Here is a 19,697-nt window from a genome sequence, read left to right as displayed (position 1 = left end):
TGCATTTTCATCAAATTTGGGCAAAATTTGACTTTTTATGGAAATTTAAAAAATGAAAGGGGTTAGCCTTGCATTTTTCTCAAAATCGGGCAAAATTTGACTTTTTATGGAAATTAACAAATGTAAGGGGTTAGCCTTGCATTTTTATCAAAATTGGATAAAATTTGATGTTTTGGAGAAATTAACAAATGTAAGGGGTTAGCCTTGCATTTTCATCAAATTTGGGCAAAATTTGACATTTTGGGGAAATTAAAAAAATGAAAGGGGTTAGCCTTGCATTTTTCTCAAAATCGGGCAAAATTTGACTTTTTATGGAAATTAACAAATGTAAGGGGTTAGCCTTGCATTTTTATCAAAATTGGATAAAATTTGATGTTTTGGGGAAATTAACAAATGTAAGGGGTTAGCCTTGCATTTTCATCAAATTTGGGCGAAATTTGACTTTTATGGAAATTAAAAAAATGAAAGGGGTTAGCCTTGCATTTTTCTCAAAATCGGGCAAAACTTGACTTTTTATGGAAATTAACAAATGTAAGGGGGTTAGCCTTGCATTTTTTCAAAATTGGATAAAATTTGATGTTTTGGGGAAATTAACAAATGTAAGGGGTTAGCCTTGCATTTTTAATGAAAATTGGATAAAATTTGACATTTTGGGGAAATTAACAAATGTAAGGGGTTAGCCTTGCATTTTTCTCAAAATCGGGCAAAATTTGATGTTTTATGGAAATTAACAAATGTAAGGGGTTAGCCTTGCATTTTTAATGAAAATGGATAAAATTTGACATTTTGGGGAAATTAACAAATGTAAGGGGTTAGCCTTTCATTTTTATCAAATTTTGGCAAAATTTGATGTTTTGGGGAAATTTGACTTTTTCTAGAAATTACAAAATGTAACGGGTTACAAATGTAAGGGGTTAGCCTTGCATTTTCATCAAAATTGTTAGGGGTGTATGCACATTCTGTGATATAGGCCTAGTGCCCGAATCCCGACCAGGGAATGGCTGCTGGCAGCAGAACCTGCGGCGCGTCCGAGTTCCGTGGCGCTCGTCTACCCAACTGTACGGTGCGGCTCCGGCCGGGATCGAACCCACGACCTTCGGCATGAGCGTCAGGGAGCCTACCACTGGGCCAACACGCTCTTCTTACTTCAATGTGTTCGGACGATATATATAAATGTTCTGTTCATAAATCACGCATTTAAAAAAAAAAAAAAGGCAAAAGGCAGCGTGAATCTCATTTATCAGCCTAAATAGATAAGTAAAAGGGGAAATTATAAACAAATTACCGAAATAATGACAAATCACCAGATCAATTAGTTCATTTTAAAAGAAACCGTTTTATTGGTAAAGCTCATTGCCTTGTCCGTTTTCTTCGATTTTCAAAAAGTTAACAATCTTCAGAAACACTCGGTTTAGGTAAGTCATTAAAACCAATGTGAGCGTTTTGGATTGAATGAGGCACATCTTATATACCCAGACTAATTTCTAATTCTCGCATCAAAACGGTAAAAATTAGTACAAGCCAAAAGAAATCTCAAGAGCCATTTCAGTAATCAGTTAAACTCCTATTCCTAATTCAAGGAATCTGATTTGAAACCAAAGGTTATATTTCATTACATTAAAATTATCACAAATTCGAAAATCCTTTATGGTTAACAGAATATGACATTTAATGGCGCTTCAAACCGTTTGATAATTTGCTTCAACTCCAGACTAAGCCACTAAAGCTCTGTAGAGCAATCAGAACAAGTTTGCATGGAGCTGGCAAGCAGAAAGTACAATAAACTTTTTGAGAATAAGCGAAAAATTTCAACTGAAAAACAGTCACAGAGCACGGTTTTTATAGCACTTTTTTGCAAAGCGAAACATTTTTGTGCTTGCAGCAGCTCCACGGAAATTGGTCACTTACCCCTTCAAAATATTTTGAATACGTTTACTTGGTTGTTTTGTGGAAAAAATGACTGACAGTTCCAACCCAATGTGGGCGACCAAACAGTTTTCAATTTTGTTACAATATCTACCATCATAGTGAAGTTCATGTCCTTTTCACAATGATTTAACAAACAGTTAATCAGTCTTTCAGGATTTTACACCGTTCTCAAACACAGACTAAAAAAACAAATGGTAAAACTAACACAAATTCGGATCACGTAATTAAAACATTAAAACATCATAATGTTCATTAAAACAGCCTTCTTTAAGACTTTAATCATTCAACTGTCCTGTTCAACAAAATGACAATCCTTAAAAGACTCAACATTTGTCCTCGAACTACCTTCCAGAGGTCAATATGACAAAAAAACATAATTCTCTGGTATTTTCAGTACAAAACATCTAAAAACTAAAACAACCATTCACAAGGTGACCACTTTCACATTGCCCCTACAAACTTGGCAAGTAAGAATACATGTACATTTTTGTTGCATACTTTTCTTAATAGTTTTGATATTTTTTTCTTCCACTCTGTTGCCAAAGTGATTTTTTATAAATAATACATATCTCACAATGTCTATTTTTTTATGGTACAACTTTACAACTGATTTGTTTTCTCTTATAATTTACACAGGTGTTGTCTTGGGGGTGAAAGTTGATATACCACAGCAGCTATGGAAATGATTCATCACTCAAGCACCAACGTAAATTTTAAAATAAATAATAACATATAATAATGTACACACATGCATAAATATAGGATTAGCAATATAGGATTCATAACAATTTGACCACACCTATATTTCTAAGAGAGCTGTGTTTTTCTTTAAAAGGAAATTGATTCCCAAATGCATGTAATTGGCTACAAATTATAACTCTAAATCTATTATTAGAGGGGCTTTCATCAATTCAAAAGCATTTCAGGTAGTAGCTACTTTAGCGAGAAATTAAAGAAAAAGTTAATAGTGATCAGAATCAATTTAGTGTTTTCACCAATTTGTTTCAAATTTGTTTCCAACTACCAACTGAAAACTCTTTGGAAAAAAAAGTAATTTATTTCAATATTCTTACTCTTAATGTAAGAGCTCCCGAAATTTTCCGGAAAAATATTACTGGTTTGAAAGTAATGAACAGATATCACGTCAAGACATCTTTACCCGCACTAATACATTACCAATCCAGCATATATTATTTTTTTTCTTATAAAACCTTTGGTTAACATCAGGTGCACTGCAAATACTGTACAGTAATTTGTTATCCTATGCTAAATTATACACAGGCAATATTTTCATCTCGTATTTATTGTCTGTGAAATCGGCCACTCCAGGCCAAATAAGCCAGGTGGGGACCAGAGCCACCAAGCTCCCATAAGAAAGTGCACATGTAAACAAAGCGCGACATCATAATGTCTCGGGTCTATAAGCCTCTGCACCGATGACGTCACATTTTGTTTACGTGTGCGCTTTTCTATGGGGCTACGAAACCGTCATCCCCACCAAGCTCCCGTAAGAAAGCGCACATGTAAACAAAGTGTGATGTCATCAGTGCAGAGGCTTATTGGCTTCTTGTTTTTTCATTAGCACATGTAGAATGTGTGTTTCTGAACACGCATGCATCTAGAGATTTATAGCAATGAAAATATCCAATGTCATCAATATATTACTAGTACTTTACCCTGGAGGATTTGCCGTATTTTAGACAAGTCTGCTCGATGGTCCATCATTCTGGACCAAACTGAGAACGCAGAACACTTTCTTACAGGTTACAGCAACCGACATTGAACTTGACTTAACACGTCTGTTTACACGGATTTTGTTAGGCAAATATGGCCTACAGAATCAGGGAGCAGCACTTGATTGCAAAACATCTGATAAATCACCATTCCTTGTGTTTGTTATTTTTTCCTGCAGATTAAACTCACACAATTCCTGCAGGAATTTGATTCTCCAAAATCAACACACCAAATTTGTAACCAAAATTATAACTGATCAACTGCGCTGTTTCTTTTTCTCCCCTAAAAATAAGCCAACAAAAATATAAAAATAAAACGATTTTAATAATTGGCATGCTGCAGTTTGTCCATTTTTCGTTCAGGCTTTTTTTCGCCAATAAATTAACGAATGTACACACTTAGTTGGTTATCCTTTCTTTGTTTGTGGCTTCTTAATCACAACTTACATATTAAAATATTTACAACTAATAACACCAACATATCCAACAATAACCTTGCAGTGAGTGTTCTTAGATCAAACCACAATACCTTTCTTGATACCTGGAAAGTGTTCCCCTTTTACCACACACACTTTTCACATTTTTAAAATGAATAACAATACAATACTTTTGAAAAGTGATACATGGAAATTAAAAACACACGTAATGCTAAAAAATGTTAAGCCTCATGTTTAGGACGAATAGTAGCTTAAAAGTCACACATTTAAAATTGAAGTAAATTGTTTCTTGAACACCAAGCACTCAGAAGGTATTGTGATGAAGACAGGAACACTCACTGACTTTCTATAGAATGACGCCTAAGTCAAGTGTCTACAGGAAAAACCAAACTAAGTGACCTGAATTGATTGCAGAGGGGGACATGGGGCCATCCCCTCCCCTTCCTGGTCCTGCAACATCTGTGACGAGCAGCTGGACACTAGGGCAGGGGATGAAATCCCCTGGGGTGGGGGTGGCTTCCCCACCGGTGGGGGCGGCAGCTCCCCCTGGGGCAGGGGAGGTGCCGTGTCTTCATTGTACAGACGCTTGATACTTGCGTATATGTCGTCGTCCTCCTCCGTCTGATTCTTGCGCTTTGCCGTCTTGGGGTCGTGGTGTTGGTGACCCCCGGCGGTGCCTTTGTCGTGGTTGCTGTGTGGGTGGGGCGGGGCGATGATGTAGACCACGTTGTGGCCTGGGTGGCCCAGGAGGGTGCCCGTGATGAGCTCACGACACCGTATCAGCTGCTGATTGTCCACCTGCAAATTGATAGTGAAACAAATTGATTTAAAAAACAAAATTTGGTTTTATACTTTTAACAGGAATTCGAAAGTGAAACACTGTCAAACACATTGGCAACATTTGCTTCAATGAAACATTTGTTGACGTCAGGAAATTTGCTTTACTCTCACTTTCACATGTGTTTCTTATGCCACAGTAAGCAAGGTCTGTGTATGCATTCTTGATGTTTTTTTCGTTGGGAGCTATGAGTGAAATCTTCTAATCAATGCAGTTTTTGTACACAAGTTTTAAGGAAAACAAAAAATTAAGTAGAGAATTTTGAAAAATGGATAATCGGTGTTAAGGGCCATTACCTAAAAAAATATATCAAAGGAACATTATGCTATGATTGGTTTTATCCATACAGGTACTGAGATAATATCCAAATTTGAGTACTTACACCAATCAGTCGCTGGAACATCATGGACAGCGTCAGCCAGTCCCGGCTGACCACCTCCAGCTCCAGACTGAGCAGCGCCAGGGCCAGCACCGACGGTCGGAACGTGGCCAGCTGGTGATTGGCCAGGCACTGGCTGAGCCGACCGGTCAGTATGGACAGGTGTCGGGAGGGGGTCATTTGACCCAGAGGAGCCAGGAGGTGGGGGACCTGAGTCAACAGCATGGCATGGAACTAGGGGGGAGAAAAAAATGACAATATTACAAGGAAGAAAAGACATTATGGGTTCCAGAGGATAAGTTTAGAATTCGAATTCATTAACTTTCTCTTCTTTTTTTTAAAAAGAATTCTATTCCTTTCATTCTCATCTGTGTACGTCATGACTTAAATCATTTATATTTTATTGGGAATGAATGTGTGTGAATGAGACTTGAAGGTTGGCATGGTAAAAAATCACAGAAGTTTGTAGTGGTATCATGTATCTTTTTGTTAAATAGATGTGTGGGTTAAGCTAAGGTTTTAAACAATGAGCTTTGTATACACCAGGAAGATGTGTGGGGTAAATTGGATGCAATATTTATAGCAGATAAATTCCTTTCATATAAATGCCTGATAAAACAGTGGATTTTAAAAAAGTCCAAATTATACTACGACACACCTTAAGCAATCACTATGGCTCGGAACACGCATCAAATATTATTAAATTTGGAAAAAAGAAAGAAAAATATTAAAGCTGGAAAGGAATGAGGGTATGGACTTACAATCTGTAGGAAGTCCAGTGCTGTGATGGTGGAGAGATCCCACCTGAGCTTGTCCAGGACAATGAGCTCCATGCGCAGTACTTCACCGACGGAGAAGCTGCAGCTGCTCTCCTGAACAAGATCTTCTGTGGCCGGGACATCCTGGTGGAAGGGGGAAAAGTGGAGGAGATGTAAACGGTCAATATGTAAAAACATCTGTTGTCTCTTTGACAAAACTAATCTAAATGGCCCAGGCTCAGCATCAACAAAAAATAAGAATATTTAAGCAGTCCTCCATTTTGAATGTGAAATGTACAATTGTATAATTCAAGTTCAGTCATCTTTGTATGACTAGATCAATTCTCATGGAACGAATAATAACTAATAATTATAACTAAATGGTGTTTCTGTGAACAAAATTACTACAAAAGACTGGGGGAAACCACACAAATATTGAGTTAGGGTTCAACATACACATAGGAATCTACAATCGTACTTATTCTCATTAATTTCAAGATTCGTCAATCAGAATTGGAGATTAAAGTATCTCCAAATATGTAAAACATTTCTATGGATTTAAGGAATATCAGGTCAAGCCAACTTGTCTATTGGTTCATTCATGAGAGACAATAAGTTCCTATAAAAAGTAAACATCAAAACACGATAAATTTAGAAGTGACTCTTACCTCATCTTCTTCTCTAAGCTTGGCACCCAGGAAGAAACAGCTGAAGGCAATGCACCTCAAATACTTGGGTCTTGCCTGCATAAAAAAAAAATATGAAAAAAATGCATACGTAAGTCCCACCTTTGAATCAAATTCACAATATAAAACCGTTTGTTTTCTGTCTTTTTTTTTTCTCACTACAAATTCTTGAGGATTTCAAAATTTTTCAAATATGCAACACACAAGAGTACAGACTTTTCTAGAAATTCTGCCTGTAGATCAATAGCTGCTTATCAGTTCTCTTTCAATTCATATTACATTGAGCAAGGTGCTATCGCTTTTTAATTGCTTTATTTTTTAAATATCCTCATCAGCAAATTTCTTATCCAACATTTCATCATAATTAGGCCATATTTGTCTGCATTTTGAATACATGAATACAGGCAAAGTTTAATATTAACCTGTCAGATTGATTCAGGATCTATGAGGGTTCAGCTGTCAAAACAGCTGTTGGCCGGAAACCCATATTGACCGAGCTTTGTCATGTAAATGAGTTTGTTATTAAAAGCAGCACAAAGGGTACACCTACATGAGTGAGTATGGTATCAGCGAGCACACAGTGACTGTGCTGTGTGTGGATGTATTGAACAGCTTTGCTGTCAACACTGAACAAATAGAGGGTTTATGTAGTCTTGTGTGCATTTACATGTGATGTACATGTGATGTACAGGTTAGCTGTCAGCACAACTACATGTAATAAACATGTCCTTCTACACAAAGGGATACAATCTTTGTCCAGTGTTGTGGATTTCAAGAATTCTAAGACTGCCCCCGAACAGGGTTGGTTCCCAAGGTTCAAAGTCTTTAACCCAGGTGCTCCGTGAATTTAGTGATTTTGTGGGTGACTGCTCTATGTTCCGACACCCCTATGTTCCGACAACCTAGATTGTGTTACTCCCGGTTAGGGTTAGGGTTAGGAATATGAATATGAATATGTGCAGTCGGAACATAGGGGTGTCGGAACATAGAGGTGTAACCATTTTGTGTACCATTCTCAGTATTTTTGAACTGCACGACTGTCATCCATAGTATGGCATTTTCCTTCAATGCAATTTGTAAAACAAGGATTGGCCTTTTAAGAAAATTAAGTTAAGATTTCATAAAGTTGTTTAATCCTAAAGTGTGTTTTAAAGCACAGTTACTATGCTTTAGGCCAAAAAAAAAGTCTCCGGTTTCTGGTATGCGCGCGCATCGCCGTAGCCATGCGCGTCGGCAAAATGAAAAAGTTTTTTTTCAATGAAAGATGGTCTCAAAACCGCCAAACTCACTGGTTTGACTGGAATCCTGCTGCTGCACAATTTTAACGTGTTTTTAGATTGGGTTATGGTCGAGAATAAGCTTTATGTGGCCTCTCGGGACTCCCATATATTTGCACTAAGTTTAGTCGGGCACCATTTGCAGTCATCAGCCAACATTTGAAGCAAAAAAATCAGGTAAAAAAAAAAAAATAGCCGCGTCGCCACGCCGCACCACTTTTTGGGCAAGCTCCATACCAGAAACCGGAGACTTTTTGGGGGGCTTTATGTGATGCATATGATAAAAAAAACCTGCTGCAACTTTATGCATGGATGCATGCATTTATTAAAATAGAAGTAAAAAATATGTATATTGTACAAGGTTTGCATCCTAAATAAGTATGTTAATTATACGGTCATCTTCAACTGTACATGAACACTGTACAACGGGGCGGGTATGTATACATGTATATTAGGAGCCCAGTTCAAAGATCTGGCAATTTTTGCAGGTACCCCAGCCCATACCAGCAGGTATAATCAAAACACCATCTTTGAAGATACCAGTATGTTTCATAAAGTACAGACCACACTACACTAGGCAAGCTAAAAAATAGATTTCGCTTCCCTACATGTCTTTTGTTGTGAACAGCTCTTTGAATTCCGACTTCATGATGTCAGACTAAAAAACGCAACAATGCTTGTTTGTTGATTTGGCAATATTTTTCCTGGTCCGAATTCTGCCGTGATGAAATCTCTATGGGAAAAACCCACGGCTTCCTTTACAATGCTTTTATGAGTTTTATCTTTTGTGGCCAGAAATTGAATCAACATGTGCATTCGGACAGATAATGTGACCTCAATTGTACGGGTTGGGTTTCAGAAGATGCTGCATATCAAGTACGGACATGTAGTGAATCAACTTTGCCTAGGCTATACAAACTGTGCACAGGTCTACATAAGTCTTTGCCCTGCAAAGGCCACTCTGCCTGGGTCTCTGTAAATAAGCCCAAATGGAGCCAAACTGCCAACCGTTGTTCTCTGACCCCTGACTAACAATTGATGCAACTGACTGCAATGCAATGTACACGTATGCACCTTATTGTTCACAATGTACACGTACGTTATTGTTCAAAGCGAAACCATAACTGCAAGTGCAAGGGGGAACAGAAAAACAAGTTCTGGCATGCCAAAACCTTTTTTTTTTTGGAAGGAAAGTTTTCTTACAATACAATTTTTCATATCTCCCCTGTTGACGTCATTTGAATGCACATTTCTATGGCTTATTCTACATGTAGGCCTACTTCATATACATCGTCTATTGCCTTATCTACCAAGTGTCAAGTTTCTTTTGGCATAGAGCCAATAACACCAACGCTGTCAAAACTAAATCACGAGCTATTCAGATTATGAAAAGAACTACACTTATGCAGAGATATGGAAAATTTCAAAATAAACATGACTTGACTGCTGATTGATGGACTGATTTTCAATAAATTAACATTATGGCTCAACTTCTAAATGCATTAGGCTGTGCATTAGGTGTTTGTAAATAATATTATGTACCAAATACGCAGTATTCAAAATACTTTTCTTTGACAACACAATGTAATGTTAAAAATAACAATTTCCCTACCTTAACAGCCATAAGGAAACGGTCCAGTAGTCCAGTGCTTTGCATGAAGGTTTCGGGGCAGTATTTGAATTTCTGGTTCCATTCAAGCAACCACTTTACTGCCTCGTCCCTCTGACTGGGCTGGATCTCATTCTCCTTTAAAAAAAAAGAAAACCCAAAATTTTGAAACTTTCTTCCAATAAAGTACAAATCATACAATCATTTGAAGTTAAACATCTGTTAGTGGCCATTCAAGAAATAAAGGCTGAAAATTTGGGGGTGAAAATGTTATTTAAATGTCAACAATGCCACAGGGAATTTCCATGAACAATTTCTCAATGGTTTGGAAAGAGGAACTTTAATTTTTCCTGTGTCCAGTTTCAGAGGAAATAGCGTAATCACTTCCTTGATGACATCACGCTTTAATAACGAGAATCGCTCGTGCTGTACCAAACATGGAAATTCATCAATCTCCGATTTCCATAGTGACAAAAAACTCTCTCCTTTTTTTAATTTACTCAAATTGATTTTCCAGATGTGCCTGAATGAAATATAACGCCCTCTTAGGAGGTAATGATGTAGCTTACTGGTGTAAGTTAGCGATCAACACCGCAATTTCACTGTTGTCATGACAACAACTTCATTACAGGCTACTCTCAGCATTTAATAAAAGCTAACGGCTCTTGACCTCATTGAAGGTTTCATTCCAAGTACTTAATCCTTTATGTCGATTGTACTCAAGATTTTAGCGTTGTCTGCTTGTTGGGTTCCGCTTGTTCATTCATTTTTTGATGGATTTCGCCATCCTTTCATTTGCATGAATATAAGTGTCCAGATTAATGAGATTCTGATTCCAAATTATCACAATGCATTGAAAAGCTTTGTATGGTTTTGTTTTTGATTTACATCTAAATTATTTTGTATTCAAATAATGCAAAGTTGACATGTTGCAATTATATTTTACAACCCACTTCACCAAAATTTAGTTTTGTAAATATTGCAAAAAATAATATTTTACCCATGTCTCATGATTAAAATCCACTCCAATCTCCATTTACTTATCAATTAGGTTTTCATTCGTTTTTCATGTGAAATGTTATGGATTGTAGAAAAAATCGGAGGATTTTCTACCTCTTCCTGGGGCTCTTTGAGAAGAAGGGGCCTCCACACCTGTTGTTCCTTGCCCAGGGCCTCAGAGAGCATGCCGAACAGCATGCTTGCCTGCAGCCCCTTCCCTGAGGAACGCAACATGGCCCACCCCACACACAGCAACCACGGACACCTAGGAAAAAGAAACATAGATTTTGTTATAGGCTACTTAAGCTTAAGCAAATATATTTGTATGTGTGATATGTGAAACAAAACATTCTGATTGGAAAAGGGTTGGTCAGCCAATATTTTTACACCCCATGATCCTCAACTGTTCTTTATATTAAAAAAAAAAGGTGGTAAATACTGATTTTCAAGCTAGAAAAAATTCCTGAAACAAAATTGTTTAACAATATTAAGGCAAAAAATTTGGAGAAAGAGAAAGATAGAATCAATGAAAATACCTATTTTCTCTTAAATATGAATAACCCTTTGTGCCTGCTGATAATTTGCGATATGATGCAACAAAATGAAATTTTACAATTTGCTTCTAATTTCCATTCTCTATTTCAAGTTTCAACTAATTTATTTGCTTTAATTCTGTCTTTTCCAACAAAGAATGAAGTTGCTACATATTTCACATCAGTTACATATTTCAATTTCATTGTAGGCCTATGTACGTTTCTGTAGAAAAAAGAATAATGTAAATGGTAAAGTTCCATTGACGACAATAGCGGCTCACTACTGATTTTGTTTACTTGACCCCACAACAAAGCAACCCAACCGTTTCAATATTTTGACCATCAAAAGAGACTACGCCCAACTCCAAATTCACGTTAAAATAACCTTAAATGAATTTCAAATTTAATTACTACAGTACCCAGAGTCATAAATAACATTTCTGCCAATGGAACCATTTTAGTTCAGTGGTTATCTTTCAGAAATATCGAGAATTTGACGTCTACAACCGTTATCGACCCAACTTGTTTGTTCAGGAGTTGTCAAAACTCAGCTGAGGCCAACGACAAATTTAGCAACAGAAAAATGATCGAAAATAATTTACCTTCCGCCCTAAACAACGACACATGCAACAGCTGAGCGAATCAGCGTTATCCATAAGCGTCTGTGAAGACTCCTGTCCCCAATTAGCACATCTTGGCGGTCATTTTCATCTGCTAACTGCTCCAAATTTCGAAAGAAAAAAGGAAGGTTGAATCTACACACACAGCTGATTTGTGAATGTATTATTTTTAGCACTAGCGCATAATCCTGTTTACGGTGTACACCGGACACATATCCGATGGTGATGAACGAATATTCATCCGCACAAAACTAAAACCATTACAAAACAAACCTTGCCCTGTCTTGGAAAAGACATTGAACATTTAACTTATTTTAATGAAAAATTTTCACAAAATTTACAGAAGGAAAGTTATATAATCTAAATAATTTACCACGGACTACTTTTCCAATTGCGGATTGAGTAGTGGTGAGGAGTGCATGACATGCATTATGCATGCACGTACATGTACAAAATACGTGACGCTAGAGGGCAAACATAAAAATTCAGGAATAAAATCAAGCTAATTTCCCTTCCCTAAAATCAACAATCCGACAAATTAATTTGATAGCAGTTCTTCATACTGCTGTTGCAGAAAATAACAATTATCGAGAAATTTCGAGAAGCTTCTATTAAATATTCGAAACAAAACCACTGATTGGCAGGTACTTGCTGTGACAGTTTTAGCGCGCCAATTTTGAAACCGTAATTTGGACAATGGGCAGTCAGTGCCATTATTTATTCATTATCCAGGGACCACAGTGCCCCACGCGTGCGTTCATCGTGGTGCCGACGTCCAGGGTCCGGGCTCGGCCCGGCGGCGCGGGGACATGCAGAACCCACACCCCTCACGATTCATTAATGTTTATTTTTCAATTCTAGGGCAGGTTTTTAAAAATGTGGAAAATATTTGACATATGGGCTTAAAAGGACGGCAGAGCAGAAGTTATTTTCTTCTTTAAAATTCTCTTAAAAAAAACTCGAGCACATACTAAAAAAAAGCACTGGAGAAAGCAGAAAACGGAAATGTGAATGTGCTTTGTTACTGGAGGGAGGTGCTATGTATAGATGTTGCACTTGAATAATTTTATCAACTTTTGAAAGAAATTTACCCATTTCACTGGAAAAGATGTTTCAAAAAAATCTGATTTTTTTCCCCATTTCTTTTTCATCCCTCTATCTTATTTTGTTCAATGTGTTTGTAAGATTTGCACTGAATGTATTTGATTTATCTGTGTGAGAAAATTAAAAAGTCTTTAAAAACATCAAAGGTGTCTCCAAAGTAATATACAATCAAACATATAAATGATACTGTTTTCGTAGGACCTTTATTGCACTTTTACTACTACAGTATACATGTACTTGAATACTATAGCCACAAATTACTAGTTAATTTACTACATCACAATCACAATTACTAATTCGTATGGTCTACAGAAGAATTCACAACAGCAGGCTACAATAATTTCTAGACATCGATATTGCACAGTTACAACCTTACTACCAATGAAATTTAACAATTAAGTTCATATTAGCATTCTGGCAGTGTTGAGAAAACGTGCAGACAGAATAACTATGTACAAGTACAAGTAGCAAATGTTTAATGAAATTTCATGAAAACCTTGTCTTCCAAGAATTTTCTTTTGAAAATGGACTTGCCATCTGCATACCGGATGAACGTAACACATAATATTGAAAAAGAAAAATCAGAACATGATTTTTTTCTAAGGAATTATAGGCCCCAACCTTCATTTTGGAATCCATATGATTGTTGAATTTATTGAAGTAATCTTCGGTGGGAAATCATACTTCTTTAAGACTCACAAGAGACAACATGATCCTATACATTGGCATTACTTATCCAACTTTACAGGCAAGATGTACACATAATTATTCATCATAACACAAAACATAGAATTAACAGACATACGCAATAACATAAAATAGAACCACATTAACATAATAAAAGACTGTTTCATATATTTACAGAATGTGAACAACAAGTAAAAATAATCTGGCATTTATTTAATCATAAAACAAAAAAATTAATCAAGGTAAGACAGCTCGGATACCATAAAAAAAAAAAATATCTCCAACACTATAAACCATTGGAGCGGTTTTGAATAAAGGCATGCAATATCTTTTTCAGTGTCCAAAACAAATTATATGTGGTTAAAAGGCATATTTTTGCTCTTTGTCAAACATTAACAAATATTAAGCTTCTACTGGTGAAGGTTTTGGACTTCCCAAGTTGAAACCACGCCAACTTTTCATTTTCAATAAAACACTCAAACACTATCTATAAGAATTCCTAATAGTAATATGTACTGTTCATCAAAGTTACATTTTTTCAATGCCAAAAATATGACAGAACATTCAAATAATGATATTTTTTCATTTAAAAAAAAGGAAGCATAAAGAAACAGCTGCAGATCAGGAAAAAGCAATCTTTATTTTTAGGAACTCAAATATTCTTCGTAAATTCAGTATACTTTACACTAATCAAACATTAATACTTAATAATTAAATTCAGTCAACTAAGAAATAGTTCAGTACTTTTTTTTCCATTTCACAAAAAAAATTGCACACATAAACAACACTGAGTTTTTACCACAGACCCCACAATCTATAAACTTTCCAACGTATATAAAGAATTACGGCAACTTAACGACATCGAATCTATGAATATTTACATAAAAAGTCATGCAATTGTGATGAATACTATTAAGCAATCAAATATATACAGTTTTGTTTAAATTGCACATTTTGTAATCGTTCGGTTGTTCAATAATTTTGTTCTCTTGAGAAGATTTACACTAAAAACTTAATTCAAAGTATTTAATTTTGAAGGATTAAACAATAAAGGTGATGAATTTGGTCAAGATATTGCACAATGCCATGGAATACCGTGTTAAGTACTGTTCTCATCAAAATCATACAGTCAATATCTCTCATGATTTTTTTTTTTGGAAAAAAATAGAGCTAATTCCAAAAGTTGGTCATCAAACATATATCAGGTTGTTATAAGTTTCAAGATTAAACTAGTGTTATAAGACAGTTTTACAGAATGATAAACTCTGTGCTTTGGTATATCACTGTTGACAATGTCATAAACGGATCTGCAAATAAACTAAAAATGGTGTTCTTTCTACATTAGGAGATACACACTCAATGTTAGTACAAAGTCTCAGGATATTTTAGTTGTGTTGTCAACAACTCTGTTGTCAACAGTTGTCCTAAAGCTAGTTAGGTTTTTTGATTGGATATTTATCATTTTCAAAGAAGAAATTCAAAGTGTGGAGGGATAAGCCTCATGAAAGATTTTGTAGCTATATATGGCAAGAGTTTGTTGAAAGGGTGGCAAGATGTTGTGAAACATTTGACAATTTGTATTTTTACAAGACATTGCACAATTTTGTTGCAAGTTGTCATTTTAGGTGTTGTAAGATCATCCCTGCAGCATGTGCTATGATATCTGTTTGAACGTTTTGTCACAAAAAGTTCATAGCTTGTCACTGCAAGATGTTGCATGATTTCGCTGCACTTGCAAGATCTGTACAATTGCACTCTTCCCGATTCACCTTGCTGTTACCCCTAGTATCCCTGCACTACTGGAAGTCATTGTATGGCATTACCATGGTGATTATTTCATCTTCAGTAAGTGTACTCATCATCATCTGGTGTGTGTTCTGCCCCATCGGCGCCCTCTCTTGGCCGGCGTCCCTGGAAGTACTTGCCATCCTTGTCAAGAGCAGTGGACTACAGGGGGGAAAAATAAGAATTTTTTTTTTTTTTTTTAATTGTCTTAAGTATTTCTTTCAGAATGTCATTTGACCATTATTTTTTGCCAAATAACATACATGCACACAACCCCCATAAAAAATTGTTGCCCCCCCCCCCCCCACTGGAAATTTGGCAACTGAGAAAAGCACAGTTGATAAGTTACCATGATAAGCTGGTTTATTATAAAGTACCATTTTTAACATCCTATGGAAAGCTAATAGCACCACCTATTGTCCCACATTGAACATGATGTCGGTTTTAAAAAGCGCCCCATGGGAAGATGGTGTCCAGCCATTTTACGGAGGCAGGTGTAAAAACCTGTCTACCTTTCAGCAGGATGAAATTGTGTGCTCCCCACTGCAACATCCAGCCCCCCCCTCCCCCCTCCCCCCCCCCCCCCCCCCCTCCCCCCGGATTATTATTATTATTATTATTTATTCGGCCAAATAACAAGATAAACCAAGCAATCCACAAAAGTAAACAAAACTAAACAGAAACAATCCAATCCAAGCTGGCCAGGATTGACAAAATTATAATAAAATGAGAAACCTGGTTATGCCGCTGTTAATAGACAGACTCTTTGAGGTGTGTTTTGTTTCTCATTTAAAGAACAAGACATGAAAGGTCTATTACCCAAAGAACAAAATCCAAACATCAGATCTTATACTCACAGCGATCAGAGCAATACCAGCAGCTTTGATAGACTGCTTGGGCTTGATCTTGAAGTGTGTGTTCAGCTCACCGGAGACGTCAATCTGCTGTTGGACTCCACCGTCATCACTCTGAAAAAAAGAGAAGGTTTTCAGCTGAAGGGGTGTACCCATGCATTCCCAAGAAGGTGGAAGAGCTATGATTCTCCCCTTGCAACGAGCGATAAAATAGCACCTCATTTTTAAGCCCAAAGTTGAACATTTACAAAACAGGGGCCAACTCCTTGAGCTAAGCAACTTATGGAACTCTGCCAAGTAGAAGTATATGAAGCATTTTCCAAAATGCAATATATCCATTTGAAAAAAAAGTAAAAACTTTGCACGTTTTTGAAATTTTAAAGAATAAAAAACAGTAAACAAGCAGTTTCTACACTTCATTTACAACTTAACTGTATTCTTAAATTGTGTTTGACATAACAGCCGTCAAAACTGATTGGGCAGCCAAAGGAAACATGGGATTCTAAAAGTTAACAAAATGCCATTTATCGCGTAAATAAACTCTTTATTTGGTACCAGTAAACCTTGTGTACTGGCTTTGTTAGTTATCTGCTAATTTTGCTTTGGATTGGAATTGGGTAAGCAAGTCATTCTCTGCTCAAACTCAAAAGGAGAACATGCTGAGCACTCCAAGTTGCCGGGGGAGGGCGACTTGGAGGGAGGGGGGGGGGGGGGGGGAGGAAGACAAACCTGAACACCACCAACAACAAAATGAACTTCATGCACAAGTGCCGCCTAAACTGATACACTTGTCTTCATGGGTAGGTATATAGCGCCATCTACTGGTCCAGCCTGGAATCCACACAGCAAACTAAGCCCCATCCCAATGACTTGGCTACGGCTGCAATAACACACATGACCATGGGTAGTGGCTTCAGCTGCCTCCATAGGCACATGTGTACTTCAAGCCACAGCCGAGTCATTTTGGATGCGGCTTAATACTCACAGCCACCCATGGGTGTTCCATGACTTGGGCAGCAGAGAAGCGCTTCTCTACGTCCACCTCCAGCATGCATGAGATGAGATCCTTAGCTACTTCCGAGATGGAGTCCCAGTAAGGTGAGATGAACTGGAAGTCGCCAGCGATGATGTGGTCAAACAGTTCCTCCTGGTCATTACTCTCACTGAAGGATGCGGGAAAGAAAACCAAAGCAATATGTAGTTTTTATTGTTAACTTAAACTATCAAATATACCTAAGATTATAACAGGTTTAGGCTTTGTCGCCAAACTGTATAATATTTACAGCGGTTTGTTGAACACCTTGAGCATCATGTAATCAGAAATTACCATGACTAAAACAACACTGACTACTCTTTTTGGGGGACTGTTCTGGATGGTTACAAATGTGCACCACAGAAAGTTAATGAAATGTTGGTGTAATTTGAATGTGAACAAAGGACTGCATATGGGACATCCAAATGTGTCTTCCTTATAGCACACTCGTCTCCTAGTTGTAACAATGAAGCGTTTGTAAACTCACCTTCTAAATGGCGGGAATCCACAAAGCAGAATGTAAGTGATGACGCCTGCTGCCCACACATCAACCTTCAAGCCATACCTAAATAGAAACCAGGGTTAGATGAGGTAAAAGTTTTAGATCTCTCATGCTCCCCATTCTTCAAGGGATGGATGAGCATGAGGTTTATTTTTCAAAAGGAAACAAAGGCTTAGGTGGATCCAGGTGCAAAGGGAAAAATGATGACTGAGTTTTGATGAGTATACACGTAAGGAGGATTTTTGTCATAGTATTCACAGTTTGGAAGGAGGATTCAAGGATCTCAAGTTCACATCTATTGCCATGACATACACATCAATGAGTATCACTTTGTTAAACTTGTGTCGCATTTTACTCCCTCCAAAAGGACAACAAAAGAATTCAATTCACCAGATTTAATTTTGGAAAGTGGACAGGGATGTAGTCAAGTCCATCACAAGTCCAGTCAAAAATAAATCACAAGTCCAGTTAAAAGTAACAGTGGATGAACAATAACAAGGGAATGCCTTTGTCAAAGCTCATTTGAATAGTTTGTGATTTGAATTGGGACTGGAGGAATAGTGGATTTGCAGGGACTTGCAGGGACTTGTGATCTGGACTCGACTACATCCCTGCAAGTGGAACACCATTTTGGCAACCAGTTTTCAAAAAATGTCCCTGTTGCAAAAGCTGTTAGTCTTTTTGAGTTATGGCAGACTATAGCAGGGCACTATGCGTGGTTTTGTGAATTTAGGTGAATACAAAATAGTGCCCTTCTGTTGTGTCTACCATATCCCCAAAACTATAGCCGGTTAATGTTGGGTTTTCAATCAAAATTGAGGAGGGCAGACAAGTGAAAATGAAAAAAAAATACCATCCTTACCCAGTCTCCAGAATGATCTCAGGGGCCACGTAAGTGGGCGTCCCGCACACCGTGCGCAGGGGACCGGTCACCTTGGTGGCCAGCCCAAAGTCTCCCAGCTTGAGTGACTTGGTCCCGTCCTCGTGCTCGCACACCAGGAGGTTCTCGGGCTTGATGTCGCGGTGGACAACGTTCATGGAATGCAGGTACTTGAGGGCGCTGAACAAGTTGTGGACCATGCAGCCCCCGTCGCGCTCCGTGTACTTGGTGGCGGAGGTGATGGCGTCAAACAGATCCCCACCCTGATGGGGTTAAAGGGAATGTACATCATTTGCAGTTGTTGTAATTATCAGAAATGGGTATATTCAGGGGTTACCATGTTATACAACATATCATTAAACTGACCTATTGAAATGTTTGCGTTCTCAGATGTCCACAAAAAAGGAGAAAAAACTGTGGTCGGTTTCAACCGTCGCGCAGTCCTTGTCGCCTGCATGTATGCTTCTGTCAGTCAAACAGTGAGCATTGACGAATTAGATCCAGACTTCTAGTCAAATGACTATGTTTCTTGGTCAAACTTGGTATGAACAAACACCATGAGCAATGTAAACAAACAAGAAGGTGGGCGGGGCTTATGACTACATCCAGAACAGTCCATTGGGGGAATTGGGGGCTTGGGAAGGCATTTTTGAGATTTTTGTGAAATTCTAGCAAATAAGAATTCAGACCTAATTAATAAGAGAGAAAGAGTGCGCCAAGTACTTTTTTGGTAAAAAAATAATGCAAATTGGAAAACAATTCCATAAAAAATCCAACGAATTTTTTTTTAGATCTTTTTTTTACCTTAACCAGCTCCATGACCAGGAATAACTCAGAGGGAGTGTCAAACTCTTCAATCAGCTGGATGATGTTAGGGTGCTGGACCTGGCGCAGGATGGACACTTCGTTCTGAATCATTTTCTCCTGTAAAAAAAAAATATTTGAAAACATTCAAAACAAAAACATCAACGCAAAACAATTGAAAAGGGTGGTGCAAAGAAACACGCCAATATCAAATTTAAAAAGAAAGTAATAAATAATTTTGGAGAAGAAA

General features: G+C 37.4%; 2 protein-coding genes across 3 annotated transcripts in view; both read right to left on the bottom strand.

Annotated features, from left to right (window-relative positions):
- Positions 1-1,316: 1,316 nt before the first annotated feature.
- Positions 1,317-11,988, bottom strand: LOC119727719 (cyclin-I-like). The gene is made up of 7 exons (XM_038199745.1): positions 11,781-11,988; positions 10,760-10,910; positions 9,650-9,784; positions 6,743-6,817; positions 6,078-6,218; positions 5,320-5,550; positions 1,317-4,897 (listed from the first exon to the last, which is right to left on the bottom strand). The coding sequence occupies exons 2-7, from the start codon at positions 10,877-10,879 to the stop codon at positions 4,490-4,492; spliced, it is 1,110 nt and encodes a 369-aa protein (XP_038055673.1). The 5' UTR covers positions 10,880-10,910; positions 11,781-11,988; the 3' UTR covers positions 1,317-4,489.
- Positions 11,989-14,701: 2,713 nt separating this feature from the next.
- LOC119727718 (serine/threonine-protein kinase DCLK1-like) overlaps positions 14,702-19,697 on the bottom strand; it is a 30,273-nt gene continuing 25,277 nt past the window's right edge. For both annotated transcript variants that reach the window (XM_038199743.1, XM_038199744.1), the window contains exons 9-14: positions 19,448-19,567; positions 18,626-18,906; positions 17,749-17,826; positions 17,214-17,391; positions 16,232-16,342; positions 14,702-15,536 (exon numbers count right to left, since the gene is read on the bottom strand). In XM_038199743.1, coding sequence (XP_038055671.1) covers positions 15,432-15,536; positions 16,232-16,342; positions 17,214-17,391; positions 17,749-17,826; positions 18,626-18,906; positions 19,448-19,567 — 873 coding nt within the window. In that variant the 3' untranslated portion in view covers positions 14,702-15,431. The remainder of the gene's footprint in view (positions 15,537-16,231; positions 16,343-17,213; positions 17,392-17,748; positions 17,827-18,625; positions 18,907-19,447; positions 19,568-19,697) is intronic.

This window comes from Patiria miniata, unplaced genomic scaffold (genome assembly GCF_015706575.1).
Source record: "Patiria miniata isolate m_02_andy unplaced genomic scaffold, ASM1570657v1 HiC_scaffold_20, whole genome shotgun sequence".
NCBI classification, from domain to species: domain Eukaryota; kingdom Metazoa; phylum Echinodermata; class Asteroidea; order Valvatida; family Asterinidae; genus Patiria; species Patiria miniata.
Note: the sequence above shows the minus strand (reverse complement) of the source record. Positions and strands in the feature narration are given on the sequence as shown.

What these genes read in the sequence shown, in the direction of transcription:
- LOC119727719 (XM_038199745.1), bottom strand. Translation starts at nt 10,879, where the DNA reads ATGTTGCGTTCCTCAGGGAAGGGGCTGCAGGCAAGCATGCTGTTCGGC. An exon ending in AGCTTAGAGAAGAAGATGAG is followed by an intron (nt 6,219 to 6,742) that starts GTAAGAGTCACT and finishes CCCTTCCACCAG; the next exon opens with GATGTCCCGGCCACAGAAGA. An exon ending in CACTGGACTTCCTACAGATT is followed by an intron (nt 5,551 to 6,077) that starts GTAAGTCCATAC and finishes TCTCCCCCCTAG; the next exon opens with TTCCATGCCATGCTGTTGAC.